The sequence below is a fragment of the Juglans microcarpa x Juglans regia genome, chromosome 4S (genome assembly GCF_004785595.1).
Source record: "Juglans microcarpa x Juglans regia isolate MS1-56 chromosome 4S, Jm3101_v1.0, whole genome shotgun sequence".
In the NCBI taxonomy this organism is placed as follows: Eukaryota; Viridiplantae; Streptophyta; class Magnoliopsida; order Fagales; family Juglandaceae; genus Juglans; species Juglans microcarpa x Juglans regia.
In genome coordinates this window covers 5,700,601-5,719,169 of record NC_054601.1, presented here as the reverse complement: position 1 = coordinate 5,719,169, position 18,569 = coordinate 5,700,601, and the positions used below count along the sequence as shown (strand labels likewise).

General features: G+C 29.2%; 1 protein-coding gene across 2 annotated transcripts; it reads right to left on the bottom strand.

The window, feature by feature from the left end:
• Nucleotides 1-1,452: 1,452 nt before the first annotated feature.
• LOC121263115 (MADS-box protein SVP-like) lies at nt 1,453-6,446 on the bottom strand. 2 transcript variants are annotated; one of them, XM_041165908.1, is made up of 9 exons: nt 6,119-6,446; nt 5,739-5,985; nt 2,999-3,077; nt 2,565-2,626; nt 2,387-2,486; nt 2,215-2,256; nt 1,940-1,981; nt 1,692-1,855; nt 1,453-1,596 (listed from the first exon to the last, which is right to left on the bottom strand). In XM_041165908.1, the coding sequence occupies exons 2-9, from the start codon at nt 5,918-5,920 to the stop codon at nt 1,578-1,580; spliced, it is 690 nt and encodes a 229-aa protein (XP_041021842.1). In that variant the 5' UTR covers nt 5,921-5,985; nt 6,119-6,446; the 3' UTR covers nt 1,453-1,577. The 2 variants fall into 2 exon arrangements, with proteins under 2 accessions (XP_041021842.1, XP_041021843.1); XM_041165909.1 differs by having other exon boundaries at nt 6,190-6,403.
• Nucleotides 6,447-18,569: the final 12,123 nt, after the last annotated feature.

Sequence of the window (18,569 nt, the reverse complement as noted above, 5' to 3'; positions counted from 1 at the left end):
ATTCTCACACAAAATATAATAAACAATTCAACTTTTTAAAATTTTAAAACAATAATAATATTAAAAATAATATTATAATAATATTTTATTCAATTCATCTCTAAATCTAAACGGGATATAAATCTTTTCATCTTGAATTATGTATTACTTTCTATTTAAATGATTTACATAAAAAATAATTTAAACTATACCAGATTTATTAATATGATTAAAATTAATAAAACATTTGTAAATTGTAAATAAAGAATAACATTTTTGTAGATATAAGACAAATGCAGTATATCTTAATGAAGGAGTAGGTTGGAGTGACATTTTGTTAGGAAAAATGTAGACTAAGTGTATCTATTATTTATATCCATTAGTTTTTTTACTATAGTATTTGTGTTTGTTTACATTTTAGTATTGTATTTTTTGTATTTTTTTAAACACAAAAAAATATTTAAAAAACTGCAGAATAACGCCGTCCTTCCTGTTCAAACTTACCATACCAACACGCAGATCATTTTGTATTACCAATTAAAAAAATAGCATTTAAAACGATTATTTACAACAAAAATAATTATAATTTATGACGATAACAAATTTCCTTTAACAAGAAATAATCATTTCCTTAAATTACTAGCAACAACTAAACCAGTTTTCTTATAATATAGTACTCAATTAGCTTATATCTTGTACGCCACAGAGAATATTGATCATGAAGTTCCTCTAGATTATTTTCACAGCATATTATGATAAAAATATTTTAGCTACAAAGGAATTATATAAAAAAAAAATTATAAATTGACGTAATTTAATACAATACATTATATTATAAAGTTATATTTTATGTAAATAATCATGCACATGTATCACATAATGTCAATCAGGCTATAAATTTATTTTTATATAATCCTTTTGTACTTATAAGTTCCTCTTATGGTAAAGGAATCCTTGGGGGCATTTACTCTCAAGTCAGTCTTCAATCTCATACAAAAAAGTTCGGCAAGTCTGGTTAGCAAAACTAAAGATCACCTAGCTAGCTAGCTAGCTAGCTCGACATCCTGTAACGAAGTTTGCTGGCTGAAAGTACGGAAGACAACCTGGCCTGGGAAGGATCATTAGGAGTCGTGTAACTCGTGTTTCTTACAGATAAGATTTACATTAGGGTTTAATGCATTATAAGGATTCGAGTTGGGTGTTTCACCGTGTTTGCCTATTCATTGAGTTGTAATCAAGTTGATTTCTCTCTTACCTGTTTCTTTTGTTTTCACCATTACTATATATCCTTCAACAGCTTGAACGTCTCTTGCTTTGCTGCGATTTACAACATGTTCCCATCTACGGGCTCCCTTTCAACATCCATCCATGAGAGTGTCTATATTTCACCTAGGAACTCGGGTTACAAAATTTTCATAGTAATTTTGCAAGCATACGCATAAAGGCACCAAATTCAGAGTAGCCACAGTGGGCAAAGGCGAAAAATACATATCCACAAGAAGTTCTCGTCACTTGTACTTTTTGACTACAACTTTCAAGATATCTAATTAAAATGACCAGAACCCATACTTAAGTATTTCATGAGTCTGCTGATTTTTTCAGGTAGAGAACGGAAGCCTGCACAGAGTAATTTATAAGTTTATAACAATGTTATCATTAGAAGAAAAAAATAAAGGAGAAACAAAGTTTTCTCTGTGTAATTAAATACATACCCTAATTTGAGAGATGTATCAGAACTATCATCCTCTAAAGAAGGCGGGCCGCCGCCACTGCTGCAAACATTGGTGACAGATTCTGATGACAGGCCTTCTTCCTGGACCACCGTGTCTGACTCCACAACCGCGGCTCTTTTTCCCTTAGACGACAACATCATCATCTGCAATCCAAAAATCTCATCATCCACCAATTTGTTCATGCAAATTTCTGAAAAGAAAATACAACAAAGATTAGAAATTCTCACCTTCTTTCTTAACTCACTGTTCTCTTCCATCAACTGAGCTCCCTGCATTGGCAGTCCATGCGAGAATGCAAAGAAAGAAAGACAGGTGAAATTCACACTCAGTTGGCAATGGTAATGACATTACATCTCAGGAAAATTAACTAAACTGAAACCCAAGACTACTAGAGGTTGGAAGCACTTTGAGAACAAGATAGTTTTTATCAATTCGAATGCATATTTTTAAATCCAGACATGTCTCTCCAGTAATGAAAACATAGTGGAGTCTCTTTACAAACCTTTCTTTCAAGTGTGGCAACCTCAGTCAGAAACCGGTCTTCCTGAAAGATATAGGAAACTCCACATGTTACTTGATATATCTATCACCTTATGTGTATGAGTGTGTGCATGTCTAAATCCGGCATGTAATTGTGATATACAGAAAGGAAACAAGAAGTCCGACAAAAAAACCTTAGTCTCAAGAACACGGGTAAGTCCAGCTTCAAGCATTTTTTCTAGTTTTTGCAATTCCTCCAAATTTAGTCCTTCGAGTTCCTCTCCCCTTGTCTGCCTGTTGGCGAATATAATGAAATTAGTACAAGCAAAGTCGACAATGAAAGATAACTCTTTAGCAACTATAAAAATGTACCTTAGTTGGTGTGTCTTATCTGCCATTTCCTTGCTCAATTTGATGTAGTTGTTATTCTCTAGCTGAAAATGACTAAGCGGTCAAATGACATGTAAAATCACTTGTAAAGCTTGAAAAGAAAGGAAAGATATCCTATGTGGGGCTTGGATTCACAATTTCTATGAAATGCCATTGTCTTATCCATGACATTTAGTAGAGAATCATGACAAGGATTAATTCAGTCATCCTCGTATTAATTCAAGAAAAAATTAAGCAAAATGAAGTTTTTCCAGTACTTGATTAAAAAAGAACTCCAAGAATATGCTACATATGGATAATCAATCGATCGGGACACTTTTTTCCCTTGAGACATCAAGCCTCCTGAAATATGCTCCATTAGCCGCAAGAATCCAAAAACAAATAAATTAAAAAAGATGTGACTAGAGATAAATTACCTGCAGTTCAAGACAAGGTTGGTCCATTTGTTTAAGGCCATTAGAGTGCAGATTATACCTTTCAAGTACATCCTTCATACTTCAAGTTAAAGATGAAAGATAATCTGGTTAGAAGATGATCCACTCATGGAAATGAACTTCAAAAACATAAACATGGATGGTGGGTGAAGTGAATGACAAATTCATGTATGTACAGGTACGTTGAAAGTATATAACTGATCTAAGATTTTAGTCCTCAGCGATCTGCGAGGATTGTAAATGCCATGCCATGCATGCAAACTCCATAATTTTGAACTATTATATCATCCAACAATCAATACTTTCGATCTCAGCTTTGTCTAAAATGCAGTAGTGTAGTGTGAAATAGTTGTCTAGGAGTTTTTATTGATCATAAATGCCTTCGTTGCTCAGTTTCCACTGAATAAATTGTTATTATTTTCAGTTGTACTAAATGTTATATTTTGTTTGTTAAATTTATATATATATATATATACATATAAAGCTCTTTTGTGAGATTGAATTCATTTCTCTTTTTTAAATTTAAGTGTTTAATATAGCAAATTATTCATGTTTTTCTGAAAAAATTACACTGAGTATGACAATTAATTAACTACCACTTTAAGATTAGAAAAGTACCTATATTTAAAAAGAATAAACACACTTTAAAATGATGGCTATATACTGAAATAAATAAAAGATAAACTAATAAATAAAACCCTCATGCGCCTAGCTAGATCGGATCATGATCAAGTGTCTTACACGTACGTACACAGCTAATTAAATCCAAACTGAAATGTTCTGAACCCCATCCCATCGTGAAAAGACTAATCCTCATCACAGCTAAAAATGTTAAGAAGACTGATCCCATCGTGAAAAAGACTGATCCTCATCCTCATCCTTATCACAGCTAAAAATGCTTAAAAAAATGATAGATTGTAATTAGATGACAAAGTTTCAATCATGCAATCAATTTTTTTTTTAATTTAAAGATAATGGTTGAAACTTCTGGAACTCTAAAACACGTAATTTTTTTTAATATTTAATATGGACAGAGATCATTATATTAACGGCTTGTTTGGGAAGTGAGATCAAATAAACATTTTATAAATAGTAATAAGATAGTTTATGAATAAAAATGAAATAGTTTGAGTTGAGTATTGTTTAAGTTTTGAGAAATGAGAGGCAAAGTTGAATAAAATATATTATAAAATTAAAATATTGTTAGAATATAGTTTTATATATAATATTATTTTTGTTTAAGAATTTAAAAAAATTGAATTATTTTTTATTTTTTTTATTGAAAGTTTGGGAAAAAATTGTAATAATTAGTTTGAAAAAATCATAATGATTAGTTTGAAAATCTTGTATTTGAATTATGCTTGAAAAGGAGATGAATATTTTGAGATCAGATCTATTTCCAAACAAGCCCTAAGCCTTAACTTACAATCTCCAAAGACCTAGTATTACTTATTTGGCACTTCGATATGTCGATATTGAAACTAGAAAAAATATATTTGCAATCATAGAGTGTCATGTAAGCACCACACACTTTAAAAAAAAAAAATTAAATAAATATGAACCCATATGAAAAAATTAATTTTTTAATAGTGGATACTACTCTTTTTTTAAAAGAGTGCGCAGCACTTCCACAACTCATAATTGTATCAAACACTACTCATAAAACTATTATATATTCCTCGTGTTGTTGCCCACTCGTCCGGCAATATTCCTAGCGTATCTGATCTTCTTCCACCGCTAATCTTGTTCTCAATTGGTTTTACTTTTCAAACACGCTTTAATTAATTGCACCTACCACCTCTAATACATCATTATAATACACGCTTTAGTTCCCTTTCACCACCAAGAGACTAAATGGAGCTTAAACATGCTTTGACCACGTTAACTTTAGCTAAAGCATTCTTAAATACAAGATCGAATTTATAAAGTTCATTAATTAAATCCGGTATTAGAGGTGTTACCAATTATCACGTATCTCGTACGTTTGGTAGTGAGAAGTGTTGAGAAGTGTAATAATAAAGTAATAAAAAAATAATAATAGAATATTAAATAGTAGTGAAAAGTAATGAATAGTAATAAAAATAGATAAAAAATAATAATAAAATAATAAATAATAGTAAAGTATTCTGAGAATTTCATAAATATTCTTGGTACATGACTTTAGGGATGCACAAGATTTCCTAGCTATAGCTCTTTAGGACTTTAGGGATGCCCAAGATTTCCTACTCGGAACACAATTTTCTAATTTCTAACACCCTAAATATGATGTATAGGCAGGAAAATAACAAGGTTAAGCTCGGATCATTGAAAAAAGAAATGCCTAGCTTGAGGACACGTGTTAAACATTTCAACATGGGATCGAATATCGATCGATGAGAGTATGTGAAGATCTAACAACTTTATGGCATGGTCGATGGATGGAGAAGATTTGGAATAGTGAAAGTCCCCCAAACGCAGAGAACTGAAAAACCCATAATCCTTGAAAAGTTCCTAGCATTGAATATACGTAGAATACGAGGTTTTTAGATTAAAGAAAACATGACATTTGAGCAAAGATCTCGATTTTCTTGCTACGATGATGTTCTTCTCTCTCTCCCTCTCATGGCACGCACGCACTCAGAGTCTCAGACACAAACACACAAAGTAAGAGAGTTGAGAATATATAGTAGAAGATCATAAGTCATACATTTTATCAAAACGATAAGAAGAGAAAATGCAATACCTTGAGCTGCAAAACTCGAAGAGCTTTCCAGTAGCTGAGAAGATTATGAGCGCAACCTCAGCATCACACAGAACAGAAAGCTCTTCAGCTTTCTTTAGAAGCCCTCGTCTTCTCTTGGAAAAGGTAACCTGCCTCGCAGTCACGTTGTCAATCTTCTTGATCTTTATCTTCTCCCTCGCCATCCCTCCGAAAGAGAAAAAAAATAGCACCTAAAATTGGGTAGCACGTCACGCTCAAAGTGGGGTTTCTGCAAAATTTCTCCAAATTTAGCAGAAGCCCTAGTAAAGCAGCTGCACAGATCTAGGTAAATGGACAGAAAAGAAAAGAAAAGAAAAGAAAAAATAAGAAAAGGAAAAAAAAAAAAATCCAGAAAAGCCCACCAATTTTATCTCCTGAACATGCAAACAAGCATGAGAGAAGAGCTGGAATTGTTGGGATTCTGTTCTTTTACCTCGTTGGTTATTGCAGTTCAGAAACCCTGCTAGGTCTGAGCTTTACCAAAAGTCACCAATTACAGAGAGGAGAGGATAGGAGAGGCGAGGCGGTTTGTAGAGAGAGAAAGATAACAGTTATAGTGTTCAAGAAAGGAAAGGGCACCTTCCCATTTATAGCCAAACAGGCCTTTCTTTTATTATCTTTGATCAAGTTATTGGCATTTCGCTGCCCCAAAACAAGTTATAAAAATAAGAGAAATACTCTCCATGAGTACCGTTACCGTCAGCAACTTTTTCACTAGTTTTTTTCATTTATTTTGTGACTCGTGCTTTGCTATCGTCAGCAATGAAGTTGGGTTATATTTTATTTTTAATATTTTTAAATTAAATTTAAATACTGAATTGAATTGAATTAAAATAAGATAATAAAATATTATTATAATATTATTTTTTAATATTATTATTATTTTAAAAATTAAAAAAATTAAATTATTTATTATATTTTATATTAAAATTTAAAAAAATTATAATAATAAATTGAGAAAAATTAAGGATTCAAACATATTTTTTAAAAATTAAAAAATATTAAAAATATATATCAATATAAAACTTCCTTCTGATTAAATAAAAAAATTTAAATACATAGGCAATTAAAATAAAAAAATAAACTCACACGATATATTAATATTTTATTTTTGGGTATGCAGCAAAGCAAATTAAATAGTAAGGTTTAATATGTGGAGGACCTCCTTCCGTACCCCCATCACTCCCATCTCATAATTACTACCAACCGACTGCAATGCATCAGATCAGTGTTTCCTGTGTACTTTATTGAGCGATAAATATACTTGGGTCTGAGACCGTGACAAAATGTCAAAAACCATCGTCTTGTTATTCAAATTTAAATAGAGCAAAGATATGTATGAATTGTCAATCTAATACTTTATAACGAGGAAGGTTAGATATTAGACTTGTTATTCAAATTTAAAGAATTAGAGGAAAGACATATATGAATTGTCAATCTAATACGAAAAATGATAGTTACGATTGTGAGTTTGTAAATGTCGCACAATCATTTTAAAAAAAATAAATAAATACGATATCAATTTAAAAAAAAATTAATTTTTTAATAGTAAAGCGTGCTCTTTTTCAAAATAACTCTACAATACTTACACATTCTATTACATTATGTAGCACTACTCATCTAATATTTATTATTGTCTGTATATAGTTTTAAGGTTGTATTAATTATAATATTAAAATTTATTTTTAATGAAATGGAATAATTTCATTGGTTGTTTTAAAATAAGTTGTAAAATAGTTGTAGATGTAATATTACTTATATTTAAATAATAGTAAAATAGTTTGAGTTAAGATATTTTATTTAGTTTTGAAAAATGAGAGAAAAAAATTTAAATAAAAATATTATAGAGTTAAAATATCTTTGGAATATCAATTTTTAATATTTATTTTATTTTAAAATTTGAAAAAAAAAAGATTATATTTTTTTTTTGTTTAGAAATGGAATATTTGAGAATATCTTATAATACTCAAGAACAGTTGTATTGTCAAACAAACGAGTATGCAAGTCCACTTCATTTGAAAAAAAATTGAGTCCAAAAAAATCTTTAATATTATTCCTAAGATTTCAATTCTCTAGTCCAAACATTTAATTTTCTATTAATAATATATAAATATAAACCGATGATAGATTTATCAATTTAATATAATATTAAAGATTTTTTTATGAATCACCCTATGTTTTATATCGAAAGCTAAGGTCTCGTTTGTTTTTACAGATGAGATGATATGAGTTGAGATTAAAGTTAAAGGCTAAATAAAATATTGTTAGAATATATTTTTTTAATATTATTTTTGTTTTGAGATTTGAAAAAGTTGCATTATTTATTTTATTTTATGTAAAAATTTAAAAAAATTGTAATGATTAGATGAGATGAGTTGAGACGAGTTATAAAAATAAATAAGGCCTAAATTAAGCCGTTAATTCAAAACAAGTACTGATAATTTTATATATTATCAAAATAAATATCATGAATTCGAATATTTACTCAACATTTAATTTAATTTAATTTAATATTTTAGGCATTAGACCCTCTTAATAAGAATATTGACTCATATGCAAGGAAAAAAAAAAAAAAAGACTTAAGGGCTGGTTTGGATTCAGAGATGAAATGAGATAATTTTAGATGAAATATAAAAGTTGAAAAAAATTTGTTATAATATTATTTTTTTAATATTATTATTGTTTTGATATTTGAAAAATTAAATTTGAATTTAAAAAGATTGAATTGTTTTTATATTTTATGTGAGAATTTAAAAAAATTATAATAATAAAATGAGATGAAATACTTTTTAAATTCAAACGGGACCTTATTTTCATCAAGTCTTTCGTACTCTTAGGCTGTGTTTGGATGTTGAATTGAATTGAGTTGAGATAATAAAATATTGTTAAAATAATATTATTTAATAATATTATTATTTTTTAATTTAAAAAGATTGATTATTTATTATATTTTGTATTAAGATTTAAAAAAATTATAATAATGAGTTGAAATAAGTTGAAATGAGTTTGGGATTAATCTAAACACAATTGAGAATTCTCGAACTAGGGTCACCAAGTGGTGGGCTACATTATGAGAAGAAATGTCTCACCTTGTCTTTTTTGTGACTTTATGTACTCACATCATTAATGTATGGATTTTAATAGACAGGAGATTATAATATTATTTAAGGTGTCGTTTATTTTTCTAATTTTTTTTAATTTATCTTATTTTATTATTATAATTTTTTTAAATTTTTATATAAAATAAAATAAATAATTCAATTTTTTAAAATTTTAAAACAAAAAAATATTTAAAAAATATTATATCTAATTTTTAATATTAATTCCAATTAATTTCATTTCATTTATAAAAATAAATTAAACCTAAATTTCTCTGAATAAAATAATAAAATATTGGAAACCAAATAAAGAACCTACTGGAGATTTATTTATTAAAAATATTAGCTCTTTAAAGAGCGCTTGATTAGTTCGAACCCCCAAGGGCCCCACGATCGTCTTGACCTTTTCCTTCCCTTCAACCTCAACCTACCAAACTTTTCCGCGGAGCCAAATACCTCTTTATTAGATTTCATCACCAGCTGGCAGCTGCCGCTACTTTGAAAAGGAAAAGCATTTTGATTAGCTTGATCAAATTTATTTTTAAAATTTAGTTAATATTATATTTTTTATATCTATCTATTTTATTTTAATTCAATCTTCATATTAGATTATTTACTTTCTAAATAATAATAAAATATTATTAATTTAATAATTTTGTTATTTAATTTATTTATATCATGTTTTATAATTCTACCAATTTAATATTAATAATAATTATATTCTAATTAAATTAAATTAATATTTATTATATTATTAATTAAACTAATATTAATATTTATCACATCTATTAAATATTATATTAATATTAATAATAATTATATTATAATTAACTTATCATTAATAATTAATATTCTAATTAATATTAACTAATTAATTTATTTTTATCACATTTTATATTTAATAATAATAAATCTATTCAAATTTCTTAATTACAAAAAATACCTACATATTTTGTGTGAAGAGTGATAATTGAATATTTTAATATTTGGCTAATATATTGTTCATCTACAAATTTAGAAAATCACTGTAGTTGAAGTCTAAAATTTTATAGCAATGTCTAATTCAATGTGATGGTTTTTTGAAACATATTAACTAAAATTTTGCTATCATTGGATTTTGGCAAAACCAATGAGGATGCTCTAATAGCATTGGCGATTAGCCAAATGTATTTTTATCTTCAAATTTAACAAATATCATTCATATTTACTCTATATTAAATTAGCTAAATTATTTTCATCCAAAATATAAGCTACCGTAAATTCATTTTTCTTTTCAAATATGAAAAGAATTATAACAAATCTAAAAGTATTTTTTGAGATTATTATATTATAGATATGAGATTTTTATTTACATATGAGATTTTACCATCTATATACATATGAGATTATTATATTATAGATGAGTAATGCTAAAGAGAAGTCATTGTAGCAGTGCACACTTTACACTCATTGCATGGCTGCTTCTAGTTGATTGTTCCCAATACTCATTTGAGGAGATGTGTGGTCTAGATAATGCCACATCATGTGTGCAAAATGGATGCTCCCAATAGTGACTTCTATCTATATTTATTCATTATAGATTGTTGGATTGTAAAAATGAAAATGAATATGATTGTTAGAGGTTATTAAAACTTATGAAAATAAAATAAGCAAGTAATTAAAAAATAAAAATTAATTAAAAAAATATAAAAAATAATATTTTATCATTAAAGAGAGTGTGATAACTAATCTAATATAGACTTCAAGTTTTGAATGATTAGCTAAAAGTAAAAAAGTTACGTATCAGTAAAAATTTGAAGAATAAGATGGTCAATCCAATGTTAATGCTCTGAATGTCCATTTCACTCCAAGCTCCCGCTAGGAGCTATCGCTGACATTTTATTATTATTATTTTAAAATTTTATTTTTATTTCATGATTAAAGAAATGTTTTTAATGATATTGTAAATTTTAAAAAATATATATATTTAAAAGTGTTTAAAAAAATACATGTAAAAAAAGCAAAAAAAAAACACATGAAAATAACTAGCGGAAACCAGAAAAATATACTCTCACCACTGATTATTACAGCTTGATGTTACTACTGATTTTTTTTTAATTATTCTTTTTACTTAATGATTAAAAAAATATTTTTTAATAATATTGTATTTTTTATTTTTTAAAAAAATATTTAAAAATATAAAAACATATATGTAAAAATAGATAACAAAAGGAAGAAGAACCTTTATATCTAACGGTAGCTCCCCAGTGGACGTAGCACCATCCTTTTGAAAAATAATCACGGTGATCAACACTATTCATCATTACGAATATATATAAGTTGAATAATATTAATGCTGGATAAAATTATGCTCTATATAAGATTTCGATTAGATGTTTGCAGGGGAAAAATCAGTATCTTAGAGCATTGGTATTGGTTTTATCAAAATTATTTCTAAAATTTGATGAAAAGTACATGATTTCTATAAATCTAAAAATTCTCTAGTCATAACTCCATATTGAATTAGCCATTGAATTCATCAAAATAATAATATAATATTATTTTTTTAATAAAAATATTTTTATTTTTTTTCATATTTTACAATTACACTAATTATATGTTGATTAATAATTTAATTTGATTATTACATTATTATTACAAGACGGTTAGAGATTAAATGTGAATAAAAAAGATATTTGGAGATTAAAAGTGAATAAAAAATAGATTTGATGAATGAATAGTAGACCTTCAAATTTGAAAAAATCTATAGATTTACTGTAACTTAAAGTTTCACATTTATCTATTTGACTAATCTAATGCAGTCCTATTTTGATGAAATTCATCAAATTTTATATTTGATTAGACTTTTGATGAAGCCAATACCAATACTCTTATAATTTAGCTAAGAGATAAGGTCGAAAATTAAATTAAGAGATAAAGTCAAGGAAAGATAAGATAAGTTGATTCAAACTCCTACAAAAAAAAAAGACACATAAATTCCTAAAAGAAAAGAAATTCAGAACCGTTTTGAATGGCCAGATGAGATAAAAACGATGAAATAGACGGCTGGTTTAATCTATCTATCCCAATGGTGAAATGGGCATCTATATCTCATCTTGATTTTTCAACAAATGCAACTAGTGTTTGACATTAAACAATGAAAAAAGAATGAATAGTGAAAAGCAGCGACCTATCCTTTTTTTCCATCCCTTTGAATTTATGTTTAGTTCACGCCCCTTTTCCTCTACAGTAATGCTATAGTAACGTTTACTACCAGTGTATCACATTTTTAAAATAATCACGATCAACTACAAAAAAATATATTTTGAAAAAGTCAAAGTATATATGGGTTTTTAAATTAATAATAGATATTATTTATTTTTAATATATTCATAATATTTTCCACCTAATAATTAAAAATACTTTTCAATAATTGGTGGGACCTAATGACCCACCACTCTATAAAATTTTTAAAAAGTTAAAACTATCTCATATCATCTCACTATCTAAACATATTTTTTTACAAACTATCTCATCTCATCTTAATTCAAAAATCTCATTATTATTCAAAATATTTTATCTTATCTCATTTGAACTATGTAACCAAACGAGGTCTCAAATTTCTAAAAAAAAAAGCTTCACAAGGCAAGTTAGATTCAATCACTACAAGAGAATAGACCTCTATATAAGGAGAAGATCTCCCACAAATATGACGAATTCTCCAGAGACTCTCCACAAGCTCCCTACGTACAAACTCTACCATATATAGCGACTTCAAATGATCTTTTCTAAATTTTTCCATTGTATTGTGAGATGTACGAGCCATGAGAGATTATAAAATCATGCATTACAGTGGATTTTGTCCCTAAAAAATATGTGGATGTAGACTTTTATGCCGAATCACGTAAATTTTCGTATCTCTATTTATTTATTTATACTTGCTTATTTACGATTTATTTTATGTATGAACGCGAAGAGTACCGTATTGACGCCCGAATCATTATCGTGAGTCGAGATGATTCTTTCCTCATTTCCGGTCTGTTGTGCAAATTAAGGCATTAACAGTGTTGATGTGATATCGGATGATTTGTGCAATATTTTGGAGGTCCCATTGAGATGTGTTTAAAAATATGAAATAGGTTGAGATATGTTTATCTTTTTATAGAAAGTTGAAAAATTAGTGGGTCTCATCAATAATTGGTTACAAATAAGTTGGAATAGGTTTGACATCCAAACATAGCCTAAGTCTCTTCTTTCAAGAAAAAATGAGGTTCATTACTAAAAAAAAATGTATATTTTAAATTTATTCAAAATTTTCAAAATGTGTGTACAAAATTGACACATTCTAAAATTGTAAATATCATCTCTCTTACCGTTATTATTACGAAAAACTGAGTTCAATCACTCGGAGCAAGCGTCGCGTAACCGGCTTCTGATGTGGCAACAAATAGAAACACACCGTTTTGAAACTCTCACATTTCCAAAATGCCACTCGACCGATCACATTTCGAAACTCTGAGTTCCCACATTCTCTACGACTTTTCATTCCTCATTCCCTCCCTCTTTGCTCCTCACGAGAGTCCTATTTCTTTGTCCCCTCGAAGCCACGTCCCTCCCCTCAAAGCTGCCGCTTACGACCTCTCTTAGTGTTGAGATTGAAAGTCTAAGACCACCCACACGAAGGTAGCAATCCCTTCGTCATCCTCCCTCCGTCTTCATCTTCTGGGAAGAGCCCATTCCCCTTCATCTTGAAAAACCCTAACCTTCGAACTTCCGGCACACAGCTTCATTTCCGACATCTGCTACCACAAATCCGAAGTCCTATTTATATGGGCATATTTTCTATTAACATTCCTTAATTTCCACTTAGGATTTTTTTTATCTACGAAATGTGTATTTTTTTATGTGTTCGATCTACAAACTGTTAGGGTTTTTTAAGTTCTTTCTCTTTGTATTACCGAATGGTATTTTCATTCTTTGGTTTGAAGGTATGGTAGATGTCTATTTTATTTTTATTACCAAGAAACGTGAAGATTTTTTTTCCTTTCTGTTGTAATCAAAATGGTAATTTATGTTATTTTTTGACTGATTTCTAGTACCCAAGATTATTTTTCAAAGTTTTGTTGACCCATTATGGAGGGAGATGAAAAGGAAAAAGAAGAAAAAACTCAAAACGACTGTACCTTACTCTGTTTCCACTTTTGATTGAGTTGGAGCTCTTTAATTGCATTCACTTGAACATGTGGTTTTATTTATTTTTATTTTTTTGTGATTGTTTGGTTTGAAAAGTTTGAGCTTGGTTTGTAAGGGCTTTGTTTGTTTGGGTTTTCTTTGGAGGATGCTTTGTGTTTAAGGTTTCTTTCAGTGTCTGTGTTCTTTATCTTCTAAATGAAGCCTTTTTATTGTAAACTGTAGTTTGGTAAGTTGTAAAAGTAGATGCCAATTCTGTCTTCTATTTGACTCACTGGCTTTAAAGGCTTGTGCTATTTCTTTGCTGCTTGTTTAGGTGCTTTAAATCTTGAATTTTCCTGTTTTCTTTATCCATGGAAAGAAAAAGAATAATTGATATGGTTTCAAATCTGTTAAAACTTTTAGCTGTCAACCTCCTTAGCTTCTTCACAATCTAGTGATGTGGGTCTTGCATTGAGCTTATTGTGTATGTTATTTTGTGATTAAGAGTTAATTGTCAATTGTCCTTGCCTATAAAAAAAATAACTAAGAGTTATAGCTGATTTTTTTTGTAGTTGCAGCTTCTAACAAATTTCTTTAATGCATTTTATACCCACAGTATGCACATGGCCAAGTATACACTTTAACATTTTTTTGTATTGGACCAATTGCTTCTCTGTCACAGGTAATCCAAACTATATTCCAGTACAACTTATCTTAAAAAGTAATGTCTCAACTAATTGTCTCAAGTAGAAGAAGATGATCAAGGAACAATGAAAATACTCACCCATGTTACGTCCAGATGGAAGGCAAGTACATATTCTTTTATATTCCTTTTATATTATGCATTATTTTCTTAGTCTGTTATTTGCTTATATTTTACTTTTCAACTTGTTTGCTTTGGAGTTTTTTCTGGTAATCATGCTTAGACTATTGAATGAGTTGTGCCTGTGGTATACGTGCATTGATAAAACTGTTACATTCGGTTAATCAAGCTTGTTGAACATTTTTGGAGGAAGACTAGTAAATCTTGTTGGTTCTCTCTTCCTATAGTGAAAAGCCAGAATGTGTCAGTGCATTTTTAAGCCAGAATGTTGCTGAAAAGCTTCAAGGAGTCCACAAAAAAGGGCAAAAAAAAAATTGGGCGTTTGCATTCACATGCCCACTGAAGTTGTAAATTCTCCTCATGAGATTGATGGCAGAACGAGTAAATAGGTGAAACTATTTTATTGTCAACAACCATTTTCTTTACAATATTTAAATATTGCCGGGAAAATGTCTCTATGAATAACATTGTCTCTATTCAAGTTAGTTGGCCCTTTTGTTCAAGGTCTTTACATAGCTTATAAAGATTGCCTTATCTAATCCTCCACAATAGCTAAGAACTTCCCTCATATTTTGTAAAAAAATTTAGTTCCGTTGTTTCTTTGAAGTTTAAGTCAAACATTCACTCTGTTTGACTCACTTATTTTTTCAGTTGTCCTCTTACAAAGAGCTTTTCCATTTTACACTTTTGTCTTTGTATGAACATTGGATGAACTTTAACGATGCTAACAAGCTAGTGCCCCTCTCAGCTTTGCTACTCTTAAATTATTCAATTTTATGTTTTTTCCCATTATCTATTATACTTATTTCCAAATATAATTCGTATTGAAGAGAGCCCATGTACTCGGTCTGTTTAACTTCATTATAACTTGGTTTTAATCTTAATCTTAATAATGGTGAAATTTGCACCTAGTTTTCTCCAATGAGAGATTACGTTTTAATGTGTGATGCTTGTTGTATAAACCACTGATATGTGTGTCATTCCATTGTGATTCTGGTTCATGTTAGAATGTCATCATCATCACTATCTTCTTCATATTTTGGCACAACCATCATGCTTCTGTAATATTGAAACTGCATTGAGATACTCAAATACTAAAAGAAATCCAGGCCGACCCTTCTTAAGGTATCTAAAACAACACAAAGGTAACTGGTACTCTTGTAATGTAACTTGAACTAATATATTGATTAATATTACGTACATCTAACACTTTTTTATATATGTGTTAAATATTAGGGATTACCATATTGCAAATATTTCAAGTGGGCAGATAATAATCAATACATAGAGTCGGATCTACAAGAAATAAAAAATAAACTCTTAAGGAAGGAGGAAGAGCTCGAGAAGAGACTCATCGATATCAAAAAGAGAGAGATTCAGCTCCGTAAAATAGTGGATGAGATCGAGAAAAGAAATGGTGCTATCCAGTAGAAATGAGGAGGTTCATAAAAAGGAGTTTGTCCTTTTTTAGAGAGAAGCTCTCGTAAGGCGTTCACGCACGCTACCCTGGCTGTATTGGGATTTTGTGATAGTTGTTTGTTGTTACTTGGTAAATTGGTAGTGGTTTATGTTACAAATCATAATTTGAGTTTGTAGTGTAAGTGTTGTAAATAGCTTAGAGAACTGAATTTGTAGTTCAAGTGTGATAAAATAGCTTAAAGAACTTATTTGTATAATTAAGTGTTCTAAGTTATTTGGAGTTGTGAAGTTGATGTTTTCCCCTCCTTTCTTCCGGTTGAATAAAATATTCTTGAAGGCAGGTGATGCCTGTTTACTTTTTAAAGTCTTTTCGATGGGAGTCAATGGATAGTCATTGGAGAATCCTCATGGGTTGGTACAAATCTTGTTATTTCATGTTTTGAATGGCAAGGATGGCAGTATTTTTACGTTTTGACAGGCAAGTAATTAAAGTCCCTACAATTTCCGCATACTCTTGGCAATGCAATTCTTGCTAATCAAACTGCAAACTCAAAACTGAATTGGTGCATCATCACTAGGAATATGCAATTCTTACTAATCAAACTGCATCATCACTTTTTAGAATATAAAATATTCCAATGAAATAACCAGGTAAAAAACAATGCAAGCTTTCTTTCCACTAAATGTACCTATAAAATGTACCTATTACTTGCAAGCTTTCTTCCTACAAAAATAATTACAACAGCTATAATTTGCAAGATTTCTTTCCACAAAAATAAATTGCAATTTTCAATTTGTGTCATGCTTTCTTCCTACAAAAATAATTACAATAATTAGAATAACTTGCAAGCTTTCTTCCCACAAAAATAAATTACAATTTTCAACTTACAAGCTTTCTTCTCACAAAAATGTACCTACAAAAACTATAACTTGCCAAGCTTTATTCCCACAAATATAATTACAACTACAACTTGTGCCATGCTTTATTCCCACAAATATAATTACAAAAACTACAACTTACAAGATTTCTTCCAAAAATAATTACAAAACTTGTCACTTGACAAGCTTTCTTCCCACAAATAATTAGAAAAACCGGGTGTTTCCACGATTTCTTCTTCCAAGCATCCAACAAACTGGTTCAGCACAACCTCTACAGACAATAGTCATGCATCTCGCTAAATTAAGAATATTTAATGAGAAGTCAAATCTTTTTATTTTATTTTATTTTATTTTATTTTATTTTATTTTATATATATAGGTAAGTCATATCTAATAGACAATTTTCATGCATATACCACAAAATTGAATCATAAGTTATAAAGTTTCAATAAATATAAGCAGAAATTAAAATTCAACCATATCATTGCATCGGTTGTGATCCATCCAACCCAAGTTGCAAAGGTTATGATCCATCCACTCCAAGTTGCATATGTAAAAAATAAATATTAAATATTAAAGTGACATCAATATGACTATTAAAAATATCAAAAGTTTAGAATTATTACACTTTCTTGACTCCCAACCATATTTTGGATTCCATTAATGTCAAAAGCTGGGTTGACTAGAACAGTATAGTGATAGATAGATAACAACAAAAATATGGCAAACATAAGTCTATCACATGTGTAGGAATTACTTCTCCAAGTAAGGCAGCAATTTTGCAACAAAATTATGTATACTTGCACGTTTCCTTCAACAACAAGATCTATCTCGAATGGTCTAAATAAATTCCTACATGTGTTTTGGGCTGGCATATCTCCTCCATCTCCCTAATAATCAGGTAACAAGTAAAAACTCTATGTCAGCACAATATTTACATAATAAATCAACCCAAATAAACATGTATGTGACAAATATTTTTGTTATTATAAATATCAAACATCTTTATGTTTTCCCTTTACATTTGTTTCATTTGTCTTGGTTTCAACTTTCTGTATGTCTTACTCCATCCTAGATGCTCTCATCAGAGATGGGGGTATGTTTTTTCCGCGCACAACACCTGGACTAAGTACTTGCTGCGAACTATCAACTGTAATTGTGTCATTTATCGTTAAACCAACATTGGAATCCACTTGGGTCATTAAAGGGGGTTCTTGGTTGCCACGATATAAATCAATCATTATATATAACTTTTTAGTTGCATCTTCAATATGCTCTTTTGAACTCGTTGCATGAGTAATCATCCGATAACAAATATTCAATAGACTTGAATATCTATTAGTATCTTCCAGCTAATAACCTGTGTCATAGGTACTGTGGATTAACATGTATCTCCGTTTGATGTCCTTACTTCATCGATCTAAAATGTTCCTATCTAGCAAA